The sequence below is a fragment of the Neopsephotus bourkii genome, unplaced genomic scaffold, assembly GCF_033783945.1.
Source record: "Neopsephotus bourkii isolate Nb327-2 ecotype Australia unplaced genomic scaffold, CSIRO-AGI_Nbou_v1 NB_1760, whole genome shotgun sequence".
NCBI lineage: Eukaryota > Metazoa > Chordata > Aves > Psittaciformes > Psittacidae > Neopsephotus > Neopsephotus bourkii.
The window spans coordinates 8,225,782-8,242,033 of record NW_026902234.1 but is presented as its reverse complement, the minus strand read 5'-3'; the positions used below and the strand labels follow the sequence as shown (position 1 = coordinate 8,242,033).

Sequence of the window (16,252 nt, the reverse complement as noted above, 5' to 3'; positions counted from 1 at the left end):
TCAAAGAAAGTTGTGAAGAACAACCATATAATATTTTATCGGGGTTTTTTTTCTTTCCCTTTCCCAGAATCAGGCACTGCCTCCAGCACTTTGAGCACATCATCAAGTTGCAGTGATAGCTGCAATGCCAGCAGCACCAGCTTCTCAGACATTAAGGGCTAACATTAAATTTTCACCCCACTTCAATGGAAGGTAATTCTGGAATTTGTCATTTTGTGCCAAGTTCTGAACACTGAAGACTCCAATGGAGAACCACCAGTTCAATATCGCCAGCCCTGAGTATTTTCAGTGGTGATTTTCACAGGTTCTCTCAGAAGATCCCAATGAAAAGCGCATGGAATGTGAAGTTGTAGATAAAAGTTAAAAGATTTGAAATAAGGTCTTGCAGAGGCTTCTGCTCTAGAGTCTGAAGCTGCAGAGCTGTTAGCGTAAAACACATTTTCTCACTGATACACAATCAGGTTTCTGCAGAACTGTAGCATTTTGTAACAGCCAGAATCTGAATGTGAGCAAACAAAATGTGTTCAGTGCTAAATCCTCAATGTAAGCTAATAACATAGCAATCACTGTACAGGATAGTATGAGGAAAATAAATCAGAGTTTACAATTCCTCCTCCCCAAAATCCCCTTTCTCCAAGGATGTACCTCAAACAGTGCAGTGAATGGGACTCTTACAGCAACCAGGAAGGAGGTTTGCTCCAGCCTTTTCTCTTCTCTTGCATCTTCAGGATGTTCTTCTGCTCCCTAGAGACTGGGATGCAGACATAACCAATTCACTGACCACAACAGCGTCAAACTATTATTTTATCCTTTCCAACCTTTAATGATGTGTGCAATGGAATAGCTGTTTTCTGAGGTATTTTGGCCTCACAACCAAATTCTTTACCAAGATCACTGTGTTTACATAGCCTTGGCAATTTAGTAGTATGCTGTTTTTCTTACACAGGTGCACAATGAAGCACATTCTTATTCATTAAATTATTTCTTAATAAATGGTAATTATACAGTTACCTTCAGCGTTCACAATTAACATGCAGTTACAGGCAGAGGAAACTATTGGGCTGCACTACGGGTCAAGAGCCTTCCTTGAGACAAACCTATGAGGGCCAGAAATTGGGTGTATTTTTAGTCAATAGTGTTTGTTGCAGTTATTCAAAGAGGAAAAAAACAGTGACATAATTATTCCATAAAAGGGGAGCATGGGAGAAAAAAACCTGTATTAGGTAAGAGCCAGGTTTATGCTACAGATAATTATTTTAATTTTTCTTAAAGGAAGGGTGATGTTAAACTTGCCATTTTTTGAAGGTATGATGTAAGCCAGTGCTGTAAATTTTCATGTTGTCAGATGTTCTCTGCATGTCATCCTTACAAACAGTTCAAAACTGTGTGCATGTATGGAATATTGTATTCATTCCTGTCCATCTCTCAAATATTTTTACTTATATGAAAATAGGTTTTTAAGTCATTCATATACCATATTACTTATAATGCAGACATTAAAAGCGTAGTTTTTCAGAAGCATTAAGCGCAGCGGATTATGTCAACAGCAGCTGCTGTTCATCATCAGACCCTCTGATGGCTGAGCCCTGAAGTCTATCTTTGTGCTAGAGTTTTACATTTTAGAGACTGCAGCTTAGGAAACTTAAACAACAAATACTCTAAAGAATGATCTTACTCCTAGGTTGCTAAAGCAGCCCTACCACAGATGCAATCAAAATGCAGCTGACCATAATCAGTACAAATTGAAACATATATATACACACACATATATATTTATGTGCATGTATGTGCTTGTGTGTATATATATGTGTGTGTAGATATGTATATGTGTGTAGATATAATGTATCAATGTAAAAGATGTATTTATAGTCTTCATGCTGCTGAATATGTCACTTTACAATTCATAAAGACTTAGGTTTCTTGCAATACTTCAATATAAAGGCTGATCAGGGTTTTATTTCGGGCATCTTTTGCAACACAAAATTCCTCTGATCTTTTCTTAATTATCCCATATAATACTGTGCTGACCAGGAATATTTAGTCTGGTATTTAACAATGGAATGGCAACATGAGATTCAGCTTATCTTCATCTATGTAAGTTATTTGTAAATTATCTGTAACATAATTTACTTATATATTGCTGTCATCGCTATTATGAGACTGTCCTTTCATTTCTCACTGCAGCCTCATTTGTGTGATTTCAATGGTTTTTCTCCACATCATTGCACTTTAATACAACCCATTTCACCATTTCCTTTTTTACTGCTGTTGTGAATTAGAAGTTCAAAGTCAGAGGTCTCTATTGTAATTAAATTAAATAAATTTCAGCGCTTCGTGCTGAAAGCCTTTATATAGACATGCTCTGTGTTTTATTTTGTCTCACAGTCTTAAAAGCTTCTTATGGGTATCATATAAAAACAGAGGCTGAAGGATTTGGAACAGAAACCCAAGTCTGTCTTGCTGTGCTTGTCAGGGTCTGTGTGTTCAAATCCTTAGCTTATGCATTCTGGGACCATCTCAGAAAAACCCCAGCTTATCCTTGTGATCCTGTCTCACATACCTGGCACCAGCGAATTAAAGTATGTGTGCAGGCTGAGGATAAAAAATGAAAGCCAGTGCCAGGTAATCCAACTGATTGCCATTGTCACACACACACGTTTTTGGAAGATGGCACATCGCTGTTGGGTTTTCCCAAAGAAAGCCATGAATCCTGTGGCTCCCTTCATCCTTTACACATGCTCCTCGTGATCCTATGGTCTTAGAAGAGTAACTTGGAGGTCCATGTCTGGCCACAGATGGGTGAGAAAGGGGAAACCATTTTCACCCTTGCAGCATCAGAAGAGGAATGTGTCTGTGCATTCCCTGGTTAATGGTTCTAAGGACCATCACACCGTGGTAGAAGGTGAATTTTACACTCACTGTAGTGATTTGGGCTGAGTTAGTGGCCATGAGCAATTACATGATCCATATAAGGTGTTAATAAGGTGGTGCTGGGATTTGATTGCATGTATTTACTCTTGTTAACAAACAACTACCTCCTTAGTCAGTAGTCCTACTTTTCTGAGCAAGACAAGGACTGACCTTTCTGAGCAGAGCCACATCATACGTACAGCAAAAGAATGAAAGAATTCCAGGCAAGATTTGCCTTAGTGGAAATTGAAGAATTTTCTGTATAAAGGTCTAATAATGATTCATTCCTTTTTAATTGTAAGGTTTGTTTTTCTCCCTTTGGAAACACTATGGCATCATCTTGGGTTTCTTAGATCACTGGCTCAAAGTTGGAGCACAGTCTTTCATAGATAGAGAATCTTTGCTTGTAATACAAAACCCTTTCCCCATTCTGCATAGATGTTGTTAAGTAAAACTGGGGACTTTGGAACATAACTCATTTTCATCACTTGCCTCAAAATGACAGGGACTCCTCCTGTCAGGTGGCTATTACAAACTGCACTGTGAAGGAACCACTTGTGCTAGCCTGGCACATAGGAATGGATGGCAGGCCTTTGGCTAGCTAGCAGGGCACTGTGGAGTGAGGGTACCACATCAGCCTGAGATCAAAAGGCAGAAAGGGGAGAGTGCAGAGCATGTACCACAAGAGTGGAGCGGATGGGGCTGGTGGGTGCAGTGGGGCAAGGAGCAAGGGGCATGTTTCAGCATGAAGAAACACTGCATGTTGTATGCTGAGATATGAGCAACATGGAGCTTCTTCCAGCCAGCAGACAACCCCCCTGCTTCCCTCCTGCTTCATAAGTGCGGCCCACTTGGTCCTGCCAGCTCCATGGCATGGGTTTTCATGCTCCAACTGTTTTGCTTAGTCCAAATGGTAGTCACAGTGAAGCACCCTCACCCAAAGCTCAAGCCTTCTCTTGAGAAATCTAGGGGCAGCATTACGCCTGAACAAAGAGAAAGAACCAGTGTTATGTACACTAAAAGCAAGACAAAGTGGCAATGTTTCCTCATCCAACCGAGCGGTGTTGCAAGAGGAGTTCTTCAGCCCTCAGCAAGGAAAGGCTGAGTTACAGCCAGGGCAAAGGCAAACCACAAAGAGCTCAAACAGCTCCTCCGTGGCTCTGACCCTGCAGAGACAGGCCAAAATCACCCACAACATTAAGTCCCTATAGCAGTGAGGCAAGAATGGGTGATGAACGCAAGTACACTTGCTGGGCATCTTTGTAGCTTACCCAAGTACTGCTGCAGCCACTGCAACCTGTACCAGCAGTGGCCTAAAGATGGTGGTAGAAAATCAAGGATCAAGTTTTGCATTTTCATTCTGAAAGGTTGTTAGTCTGATGAGCCCATGTGGTGCTGAAATGTTATCTTTGACAAATCAATTGAGGTGAATGGATTAATCACCTTTCAGGTTTTTATATTTAGTCACTCCGCATCAATTGGCAAGACAGTCCCGAGCTGCATTAAAAAAGCTATGAACTTACTAGTGGTGTGGTTGCAGCTGTGATGGTCTCAGGACAATTAAGGGAAGGTCTGTAGTAGAGTAATATCTCTCATTGCCAAGTGAGATAGGTGGCATTCAACAGTCAGCTTTGGGGCACACTGTCTTTACTGTAGATTTCCTTTGTGCTGCCTTTTCTATGTTGTTTGTTTCCTTTATTATCTAGGAATCTCCAGATACCCTTCTCCTCAGGCAGCAAAATAAAGAAATAACCCACATGAAGATTAAAAATTAAAATGTTAAGCATTTGCATTCAGAGCTGGAGACAAAAAAAAATATCAAGAATATTATCTCCCCATGTCCTACTTCTTTATGAGAATAATGCATGAGGATACAGAACTCAGTCAAGCAGGCAAATAATTTTCTCCTGGAAATAAATAGCTCTCCTTTGAGGTCTAAAACCCGAATCATTTGCTTAAAGCTCAGCAGCATGATATTCATATATTTATAGACTAGTACATCAGAAAAAATAAATTATTAACTTAATCACAGCTTTAGCTTGCTTGTAATTAGTCTGATAAATGAGTGATGGCAAATTGCTATTGTTATTGGGGATTTAAATTGAATTTTCCATAAATTCTGGAGGCAGATTTTTCCTAAACCTTTCTTATCTAGACACAGCCTTGTCAGCTCACTCAGATGATCTCTTGTGGCCTCTTTGAAATAGAAACCACTGATTCACTCTTTTTAAATTGTTCCTAAATGCTGACTAAACACCTCAAGTTTAAATGACCGGTGACCTGTTGGATCAGACCAGGTTGCACAGTTCCCAATAGCTTCTGTACCTGTCTGCTCTTCAACCCAAAACAGAGCTAAAAATAGCTAAATCCTAAGAGTTTTTCTTTGCAAAATGTCAGTAGGAAACAAAACAAGAATACAGAAGGGTATGTTGGGAGGCATCAGTTCATCGTGTCTCCCGGGCTCATGTTTCTGGTTGAGATTTTTTTATTCCACGTTGTTGACTTTTTCGTGTTTCAGTTTTTTAACATGTTGTGGGATTTTGTTTGTTTTATTTTAACAAAGCGACTTGGGCACATCCAAAGCATACACTGAAAAATATCTTTCATTTTCTGAGCAGCTGTCCCCAAACTGGTTCTAGTAGCACCCCTGAGCGGCAGAGAGGCATGTTTCTATTAATATATATTTACATTTAATTGAACAGCAGATTATTTTCCTTGGAATTGCTCACAAAACATAAGCCAAAGCTAAAGCCTGCACTGGCAAGGAGCTTTTATGCAGCAGAACACCAGGGCAATTCTCATGAACTATAGCAAGACCACACAAGAAGACAAATGAAGTAAGACTTGGGGATCTTCTGGGGAAGAAAAGCTAACAAACTGATGTTGGCTCCTCTGATTGGGGTCTAATACAATAAGGAAGCGGAGTTCTTCATTCAAAACACAGCTCTTAAACTAAATAACTGGCCCAGTTTGCAGGAAACAGTTTTGAGATGAGATCTGTGATATGATGTTCATGAGTCAAGAGTTGTCATGAAGCCCTGGTACTGCTGAATCCCCGGTGATGTTCCTCATGGGCATGGTCATCCCTGTCATCCCTGATGAAACCTAAATGCACTAATTCTTGGGGAAAATATGAACTGACTGTTGTCCTCAGCATTTGGGCTTCTCCCTGGGCTCTAAAAATAATAGTTTGGCTGTATTCCCAAGCAAAATCTTTCATCTTCAAGGGATACCAACAGAGGAAGGCAGACACAAGGAAAATACTGCACTAAAGGATGTTATGGACCTGCACACTACAAAGGAAGAAGACAAGAGAGTGAAGGGGTGTCATGATGCCCTCTGGAGTGGCAGTCACCCACCCTCCCTGGCAGGGACATACCCACCCAGCCTGAGGGAGCAGGGGGTCAATACATGCAGACCGGAGTTGGCTTCAGTGCGGGAAACACAGCACAGCAGGGTCAGGTCTGCCCCAAGATGAGACAAAGAAACAAATGTTCAAGTAGCTCCAACAAACACAGCTTTGGTTTTGCTAAACTGGACATGCTTTTGCTATTTTCAACTCACTGCCATAGGCAGGCTATGAGGTGTGGTGAGGGTTCCCAAAAAGGGATGGGGACAAGCATGGGGCTCCCGTAACTCCTTTTGTATTCCAGTAACTGGCCTCCTTCCTCTGCTCCAGGCAGGCCTCATATTCCCAGCCATCCCAGGAACTGCTGGGAATTAGCCAGGCTGCAATCCAGAGAAGTGCCCAGATGCACCCTCTTGGGAAAGCAATTTCTAAGCAGGACGTTCAGCTGTGCACACAGCTACTAAATAGCATGCAAAGAACTTCCAGGAGCCCGGCCTCCCTAAGCCATCCTGGCTTCTGCAGGCTGTTACACTGAGCATTGGCAGCAAAGTAAAACTCCAGCTGTTGCTTTTCTTTGCTGTAGCACTCAAACAGAGCTGACCCTGCTCCCTTAACATGCAGGAAGGGGAGAATGGCCTAGAAAACACTCTGGCCCTCAGGCAACTGTTCAGTTCCCATAGGCAAACATGATCTTTACCTCACTGCTATCTTAAGTTAATATTTCCCCAAGAACACTGTCAGCTCTCTAGCCTGATGCCATTAATTGATTTCTATTATATCAGAGGCCTGCTTTTGTTCCAGATAAAACTTTGTCTGCAGGTCAGCCCCTCAAACCTCTATCCTTACTAATGAAATACGACATGGATCAGGTTAGCCCCTGTTCCAGCTGGTACAACTTGTGCAGGCCACAAAGGTCTTGCAGTAAAGATGGAGAGAAGCAGGGTAGGGTGTCTCTTACTAGTTAATCAGTGTCTCCAAGTAATTCAGCCATAAGTGCAGAGTTGTAATTGGTGACAGGGGAATGTCAGTAGTTCGATCATACTCCAAAGCACTGAAAGGCTGTATCTTGGCTGTAACTTGACTGTTGCTTAGAGATAAATATCACGTCTCTGCTCTCTGTACATGAGGTTACGTGGCCAGTTTAGTGCCAACCATACAGAGGGTCCCAGCATTTACGTCCCTCATGAAAAAGGGCACATTAGATGGAAACTGAAGACCCAGGGTAGCAGCCTGTGTACTCAGAAAAGCCTTTGCACAGGTCAGGAGAGAGTGCTTCAAAACCAAACCCCCCGTCAGTGTGGAAAGGGCACATTGCAGGCTCCACACGTGCCCTTCTGCTCAGCTCACCGGGCTGTGATGGATCTTTTTCTGTTTCCGTGACTCGCCAGCTCCTCCTCTGGCTCCAAGCATTTGAAGCTGAGCTCTTTGGCCAAACAGCCCTTGCTGAAATGTCAATACGCAACTGGGACACTGGGTTCATCATGGTTTCCAGGCAGTGCGTGGCTTTGTTTCTCTGCTTTCTGCTACTGATTCCTCTTTCTCTGGATGCAGGTATGTCATAGGATATGGCTGTGATTATGTTTACTGGCAATGGACCTCTCTCCTGTTACTCAGATGTAATTTTCATTGCAAGTTTTGAGCATTGTTGCACGTTCATCCTGGCTCTGGTTGTGCCTGTGAGTTAGTCTGAGGCTCTTACTTGCTTTCAGTGATGGCATCCGCATGCTTGTTTTGTTAACTAAGGAAAAGCACCTCCAGACAGCTAAATGGATCTATTATCTCACTGCACAGACAGCAGGCAAACCACCAGCTGTCTGCCCACTACGTGAAACTTGGATTTATTGTTATTTCATATTGACCTGTGGCTTTTTCAAAGCAAAGACTCAGTAGTTCATCATTTAGCTGATGAGAAATGAAAGAGGTAGCAGTAAAAGGCAGTGAAGTGGTAGCTCTTCGGTGGTTCCAGTATGTGCCTGAAAATCAGCTCACAGATTAATAAAGCTGACCCCATGCTTTCAGATTCCCAGTTAGTTAGCCACTGACGTGGTCTCCTGCATTGCAGTGAACAAAGCTGGAAAACTACACAGCAAAGTCGAAAGCATTCCAATGTAAATAAGTGGAGAACACCAGAATAAGAAAGGAAGTATGTTCCCAGCCATGCACCCAGGCACACTCCTCTGTCATGTACCTGCAGTGTAAGGTTAATTAAAAGCCTTCAAAGACAGCCACATTAAATGCATAGAGCCTGACTTCAAAATCGCTGCAGAAAAACCCAGCTGACATTCCCACAGGGAGCAAATGTTTATGAAACACCCTGGGATAAATTCAGTGCAATATTTTATTCCTTAAATAACTTTGAAATATAGGGGAAATTACCACTATTTTGCATGTAATTCAGTGTATGTTCTGATTAGACACAAATGTTTAGAGACACCTCACCAGACTGGAATAAAGCTTCTCAGTACTTACATTTGTGTGTAAGTCAGTGAGTCTTTGTCTGTCAGCAATCTCCTCTCCTATCACATAGAAAGTAACTCTACTCTGTGAGGGGTCATGTAGTGAGAATGTCCTGGGGGAAAGGCAGGTGATATGTATCAGCCTTCATCCCTAAATCTACCCACAATTCCAGGTGGAATAGTTAACAGCACTGAAATGTAAGTTGTCACAAAGCTCCAGAATCTGCTACTGACACGGGGGAGGAGAAAAAAACTCCCCAAATTAATTATTTCAGTAGTAACGGAATGAAAGTACACCACAGCACTGGGACTTCTTGTTCCTTGGCCTGAGTTACACCAGGAGGGGCATAGTTGTGTGATGTGCTCGCATCCTGAAGCTGAGGAGCAGCTCAGCGTGGTGACAGTGGTTCCAGATTTCAGGGCACGTTTCTGGCACTTGCAAGTTGATGTAGCTCTAGGAGGTGAGCTCTGCTGATGTCTGCTATCAAACCTGGGTACCCCATGTCCTTTCAAAGCATGGCAGAGGCACACAGGGAGAAGACCCCTCTGGCTACGTTCCATGGTGCTATCAGCAGCTAGGAGCTATCTACAGGTTTCACTGGGAACACAAACAGCATTTTCCAGCCTTCCTATGTACCTTAACACGCCTTTTTTTACAGAAGAAAACCAAAAATGAATATATTAAAGCAGTGGATTTAAAACTGTGGTCTGCTAGTGGTAGGGTGAGTCCTTCTGCAGGTCCAAAGAGTGAAGGGGTGTGAAATAATATGACTGTGGGTGAAAGGATGAATGTGGTCCACATGTCAACAAAGTGACATTCTGTAGTAAGCACAGTAAAAATCACATGTCTCCATGTACGTCAGTGCTTAATAAAGCAATGCAGGTTTTTCAGCTACTAGAATGGAAAGACTGTGCTGTGCATGTTGAGACCCAATATATGATGTGGAATAGTACCTTAGGAGTCACTGACATACAGCACTGGCGCAACATGCCATCTTCTCCTAAGCTCTGGGCTCTGCAAAATACATGTGCTGCCACTTCACCTGGGAGGCAAGTCACAGAATTCTTTCACATTTACTTGTTTCTTTCCAAAGTGTCTCAGAAAAAGCTTGGGAAGATAATAGCTTTCAGAGAAAAGTGTCTCCCCTACCCACCCGTCAGGATTGCACAGCTGAGTGACAAACAGAACATGCTGCTGTTTTTCAGTCTTTCTGAAGAAGGAAGAGGCAAACAGCGTTTTGCAAAGGCAAAGACGAGCCAACAGCTTCTTTGAAGAGATAAAACTGGGGTCAGTAGAGCGAGAATGCATGGAAGAAAAATGTTCCTTTGAGGAAGCAAGAGAGATTTACCGCGATGATGAAAGGACAGTAAGTAACACAGGGCTGTGTGAGCACTGTCAGATGGACTCCGCCTACTCAAGGGTGTGCTTTGACACTTAAAGCGTGAGAGTAAAAAATGCACGGTGTCCTGCTGTCTCCATCTTTCTCTCATAGGGGAACATGCAGCAGCAGTGAGTTGCAGGAGGGATTACAGCATGGGCTGCCCCAGGCAGTACCGATTTGTGGAGGGGGAGGAAGTGGATGCTTGAAGTCATCTCCCTGACCCCTTATGGGGGTCACATACTAATTTCAATTATTGTATTGAGCAACACCTGTTTCAGTCAACCCCACTTCAGCTATACGGAGGTTATGGATAACTTATTCGTGTGTGTTACACAGTGCCCTTCTTTACTGTTATACGGAAACAACATAGAATGTAGAAAATCACAGAAATCACAGAATCCCAAGGGTTGGAAGGGACCTCAAGAGATCATCTAGTCCAACCCCCCTGCAAGAGCAGGGTAACCTAGAGTACATAATGTACAATATTTTATAGACATCAACTTTCTTAAATTACAAAGGCAAAAAGGGCATCACTGTGGCTCTCTGTAACCCTGCCTGTGCCACAAGGACTATAGGATTTAACCTGAGTCAATTTTTCTTTAATTAAATCCCGCATCTTTTTCTTCCAGAAAGAGTTCTGGCACATCTATTCCGGTACGATGGTTTGGGATGTTCTAGCAGCTGCAAAAACACTCCTGCTGTTGCAGCTCTTCACATGAGCTGGACTGACACTGAATGTTTCCACAGACCCTGACCAGTGTGACTCCAACCCCTGTCAGAATGGTGGGAGTTGTGATGACCAGTTTCAGGATTATGTTTGCCGCTGCCCTGTCGAATATGAGGGCAAAAGCTGTGAAAAAGGTCAGCTCTGGGGTAGCTTAACGAGATCAAAATGCCATTATTAATTCAAATGCAAGGCACTGAGATAAACAGTCACGATCATTATCATTCTGCATCTTTCTAGCTGTGACAGCTACTGGTCACACTGCTGGCAGTGTCGCATGATGGATCTAGCCAGCTGGCAGTCAGGCACTGCAAGGCAGCAAGATAGTTATTACCCTGTGATGACTTTGTAATAGAAAATAATTGCCTTTTGTGTACCATCTGAGAGACAAGGAGGAATTATTTTTCTTCCTCAAGTGCTTAGGTTACTTTGACTTAAAAATGTGAATGAGAACTACGCTGCATATGCATTGTACAGAGCCCAAGGGGACACATCCAGCAGTTAATGACAGCACATTAAGTGTTAAACTCATAGAACATGCTTATCTACGCTACACTCAGAACACACTGAGACCTAACAGTGACTAGGCACTCGTTAAGTCTAACCAGACTGTCTCAAAGGTCATCCTAGAGCATCCTTCTGCCAAATGTCAAAATACAAAATAATAATTTTTCAGTATGGTATATGGTATTTATCACACAATTCTGACACCTCCAGCCTTTAAACAGTTCAGATATTGCAGAAATGAGACTAGCTCAATTTTAGGTGTGTGTTTCTTAACCGTTTTCTTCCCTAATCTCTGGACATCCAGGCCTGCTTAACTTTTGCCAAATGGAAGGTGCTTTTGATGCAGTCACTGTACCTAAATCACAGAAATTTACTTTGCTGCCTTGCTTCCCTGTCAGTATTTCAAGTTGCAATTAATCCTTGTTAAGCACCAAAAACATGTTTGGAAACCTAAATGCTCTTTCTCTGACTTTAGCCAAATCTGACAAACTGAAGTGCATTTATGAAAACGGTGGCTGTGAACAGTTCTGTACGGATGAGCAGTCTGAGAAACGAGTGTGCTTCTGTGCTGACGACTACACTATAGCAAGTGATGGTGTGTCCTGCATTCCCCAAGGTAAGATACTACCAGTCTGATCCTAAGCCTAAACCAGCTCTGGAAGAAAAGTTTTCAACATGTGCACATCAGGAGTGCAAGGTATAACCCTCAGCCACCAGCTCCCCACCTCCTCTTAAAGAGCAGATTCCAGAGCAGCACGTTTGGGCTTCTGGTGGAAGTTAGACACTCTAAAAAAGCAGCTGACAAAGTGTGCACACTGAGCAGGGAGCCTTTTGGACCTCTTCTTCCTGGTCCCAGAAGTCCAATCCTCTGGGAAGAGGGAAATTTGAGTCTGAACATCCCACTTGGTAGGAGTGAGAAGGGAGGTGAACCCCAGTCTCCTGCTGGGGAGGCGCTCTCACCATTGGCCTAGTAGAGAAGAACTGAGCGGTGGAGACAAGCTTATGGCCAGTTTGTCTGAACAAAGCACAGCAGTAGGTCGCCAGGGATTTGGGGTCAGGCTGAGGGGATGCTGGTGAGTAGACAGGCTTTGTGCCCCACAAGTGCTTTTTTGGTTTAGCTTACGCCCACGGTGGGAAAATATATTTGGGGCAGCATTGTTTCACTGTTAGATCTCCAATCTGAAATGTAACTGTGGGATTTATTACCACGTTTATTTCAGCACTGGAGTCAAGAAACAGAGGGGCCTAATAAAATCAAAGAAAAACAGTTATTCTCTTTTTTTTTTTCCTTTTCTTTTTTCGTATTTGGTTGGACTAATACCCTTTTAGTATTCATCTGGACACTATGGCTAGATATTTCTCTCATTCATCTGATAAGGTAAGTTTCAGCTGGGACTAGGGTAGCTCAAGTTAATTATTTTTCCAATACCTAAGCTGGCACCTTACCCTACTGCAGATGCCTGTTTGAATTACTTTCTTAGAGAGGAAAAAGTGACCCCTGGGGATGCAAACATAACAGACAGAGCTGCAGGGAGCATGCAAAGTAATTCTGAGGGGTGATGCCCCCCTACACACACCTTAATGGAGCACTCATGCAGAGAACTGATAATGACAACGTAGCTCTCAACAACACCAATTTCATTAGAAAAAAATGAGCACTAATGTGCTTATCCCTTATTAGCAGACTGCAATATCACATGATGGGGAAGCTGCTTTTGTTAAAAGCTGAGAACAAAGAACTCCCCACAGGCTTTTCAGCACGTCTTCCCCTGTGAGGAAGATGTGATTGTTGCTACTTGCTTCTTGTAGATCAAAACAACCATAGCACTGACAGTGTTTTGCAAGAAGACAAAACTGTGTAACTGCCAGGATGCCAGTCCCTTCACCATCCTTCTGCCACCTCTCACAATGGTCCCTTCAACACCCAAACTAGTGTTTCCCTGCATACAGGGTTAGAGGGTATGGGTTTGTGTTGCACCTATTCCCATCTTTGACCAGCTGCCACAAAAGAGCTAGTCCTGTTTCATCATACCTTGTCTGTACCTGTAAAAGCTTGATACAGTCTTCGTATCAGCCATGGATGCTGTACATTTGCTGCAACTGACTGAAAGTAAGTTCAGTGAAAATATGTAGGTTATGAACCTTGATAGAGTCTCCTGCTCTCTGGCCTGTAGCATACCCCTTTGTGTTGATGTATATCTTAAAGAGGTATATCGGTTGCAAACTCCTGTGGTAGGTGTGTGATAGTGTATAGGCCTGCACCCCACTTGTAAAAGCATTTCTGGCTGTTTATAAACAAAAAGACTGCTTACCTGCTTTAAATTACTTCTGAGAACCCACGCTCACAGAGTAGAACCCAGTTTTTCAGCTAACACAACTTCACTGAAGATACTACACATTTTGCTCTGAATTCAGTGCAATAAAACCACACACATTGTCCTTTATGGTTTTGTTTGTTTGGTTGTTTTGGTTTTTTTTTCAGTGAAATACCCATGTGGGAAAATACCAGTGCTGGCAAACAAAAATGCGACTGCACGAGGAAGAATAGTAGGTGGTTCAGTCTGTCCTCCGGGTGAATGTCCATGGCAAGTGAGTCTCCAGAAATTTGTCATTGCCACTTTTTTTTTTCCTTATGAAACTACTATCTTATGTTCATTGTTTTAGATATTTTATGTTAAAAATCCACAAGTCCCAGGTGTGGATAACTAAATTCCTTCTTCATTCATAGCCAGCAGATACACCTGTTTCAATCATGCATCTTAGCCTTGTTCCAGAGGGCCTGCTTTAATAGGAGTGGCAATGCAACCTCTTCTATTTCCTGACCCCTTAAATCCTTAGTTTCAGCTTGTGAGGATACACTCTTGGCCATAATAGGCAGAATCCATACTACATGAGGTCGAAAATGTCAATGGGAACATTCCCCCTCCTAAATTCTCCATGCAATCAGCACGGTATTCTCACACACTGTTGCATGAAGTGACATGAAGATCTACTGAGATCCAGGTCAAGCACATTTGATGTTAAGACATGAACTTGCTTTATGTCGGCAGGCCCTGCTAATACAGAGTCAGAAAGAGAAGTGTGGTGGTACCCTGCTTTCCCCAGAGTGGGTGGTCACAGCTGCTCACTGTTTGGAGTACACTCATCCTAAACAGCTTCGAGTGAGACTGGGTATGTACTTCCCCTCCTTCTGTTAGCGAGCCATGGTTGTGGTGGCAGCTTCTCATCCTGGCAAAGCAGAGTAAAAGACAAAATATTCAAGCCTTGGTAGTGTAAGGGAATTGTCCTTAAGAGGTGTCAGACTAAAAACCCCCAATCCCCTCAAATCTCTGAAGAATCAAGGAACTGCTTGACATGACCTGCAAATAACTTTTCCAGGTGAATACTCAACAAATGTTGATGAGAAAACTGAGCAAGAAAGTGGAGTTGCCAAGATAATCATTCATGAAGAATACGTGAATGGACAAGTTAATAATGATATTGCCCTCCTGCGGCTGGAAACACCTGTGAATCTCACTGACTATGTGGTACCAATATGTTTGCCTGAAAAACGGTTTGCGGTGTATGAACTGTCCACCAAGAAGTTCTCCACTGTGAGTGGATGGGGACGCCTACTAGACAGAGGTGCCACTTCATCTGTTTTGATGAGAGTTGATTTGCCACGTGTAAAGACACAAGAATGTGAAAAGGAGACAGATTTAAATATTACAGAGAATATGTTCTGTGCAGGAGACCTGGATGGCTCTAAGGACTCCTGCAAGGGAGACAGTGGTGGTCCTCATGCTACAAAGTACAAGAACACTTGGTTTCTGACTGGGATTGTTAGCTGGGGAAAGGGCTGTGCTGTTGAAGGCAGCTATGGGGTTTACACAAGGGTATCCAGATACATCGAATGGTTAAAGAAGCGCATGGATTAATGATGCTGAAATAGAGAATTTTGAGACCAGGGTATTGCTGCCCAGTCTCTCTTTGCCATTTTCCTACTGAAACATTCCTTAATCATCATATGTGATACATGTGATACCCACACTGCTATTAATGATTTGAAATGAGCCTAATGCCTACTTGAATAATAATAACAACTTCCCTGTTGGTATCATTTATAAACTTGTGTGTCTTGTCAAGCAGCACAGAATGGCCATAGCAGATCAGACTCAAAGTTCCTCTTGCTCTGCATCCATTTCTGCTGAGGGACAGAGGAGGTGCTGAGAGAAAGACTGTCAGTAACACATCAAGCACACCATGATCCCACCTCCAGCTACCCTCTCAGTTTCTGGTAATCAGTGATGTACAGACTTCCTGAGCTAGAAGTTGCATTAGGTTGAATAGTCATGAATGAAGCTGCTGTCCACAAATGTGTGCAATCTCTTCTGAACACATTTCTGCTTCTGGCTTTCACAACTTCCTGTGCTGATGGGTCCTGTACATTACATGTAATGTGATGATGCAATAGCAGAAGAAACAGGAAAAAAGTGTTTCTTTTAGCTTACATTAAAGTAGCTTCCTCCACAGTTGCAGTGGCAACAGGTGTATTTGAGGTAGAGGAACTGTAGAGTCTCCAGAACAAGAAAGCTGGGAAAAGGTTAATTTCACATTTACAGGTCTGCTACAAAAATTTGGTTTTAGTTTTCTTGCACCAAGTATTATTGCAGCAAGGCTATTAAGTGTAATATTTAATCCTGTATTTATGAGTGGTAAAGAATACCACTAATTTAATCTTAACTTTGCCTTGATGTCAAGGTCATTGATACAGAAGAGGACTAACAAAAAGAAATGTTTGTTTCATTTGTTGTCCAGTATAATCCAATGTGTAACCTCTATCCTGAGATCCAAAACCAGAACTGGATAATTGCCTCACCCTCTGCAAAACACTGGCCAAAGACCATTCTCTAAAGCCTTAAGGGAAAAACGTCAGAACCTGAAG

General features: G+C 42.6%; 2 protein-coding genes across 15 annotated transcripts in view; both read left to right on the top strand.

The window, feature by feature from the left end:
• MCF2L (MCF.2 cell line derived transforming sequence like) overlaps positions 1-2,350 on the top strand; it is a 155,458-nt gene extending 153,108 nt beyond the window's left edge. For all 14 annotated transcript variants that reach the window (XM_061377662.1, XM_061377658.1, XM_061377653.1 and 11 more), the window contains one exon: positions 68-2,350. In XM_061377662.1, the coding sequence (XP_061233646.1) occupies positions 68-162 (95 nt within the window). In that variant the 3' untranslated portion in view covers positions 163-2,350. The remainder of the gene's footprint in view (positions 1-67) is intronic.
• Positions 2,351-7,499: 5,149 nt separating this feature from the next.
• F7 (coagulation factor VII) lies at positions 7,500-15,837 on the top strand. The gene is made up of 8 exons (XM_061377717.1): positions 7,500-7,810; positions 9,922-10,082; positions 10,727-10,751; positions 10,845-10,958; positions 11,804-11,944; positions 13,811-13,917; positions 14,379-14,499; positions 14,707-15,837. The coding sequence occupies exons 1-8, from the start codon at positions 7,708-7,710 to the stop codon at positions 15,243-15,245; spliced, it is 1,311 nt and encodes a 436-aa protein (XP_061233701.1). The 5' UTR covers positions 7,500-7,707; the 3' UTR covers positions 15,246-15,837.
• The last annotated feature ends 415 nt before the right edge of the window (positions 15,838-16,252 follow it).

What these genes read in the sequence shown, in the direction of transcription:
- F7 (XM_061377717.1), top strand. Translation starts at nt 7,708, where the DNA reads ATGTCAATACGCAACTGGGACACTGGGTTCATCATGGTTTCCAGGCAG. An exon ending in TCCTCTTTCTCTGGATGCAG is followed by an intron (nt 7,811 to 9,921) that starts GTATGTCATAGG and finishes GCTGTTTTTCAG; the next exon opens with TCTTTCTGAAGAAGGAAGAG. An exon ending in GGGCAAAAGCTGTGAAAAAG is followed by an intron (nt 10,959 to 11,803) that starts GTCAGCTCTGGG and finishes CTCTGACTTTAG; the next exon opens with CCAAATCTGACAAACTGAAG.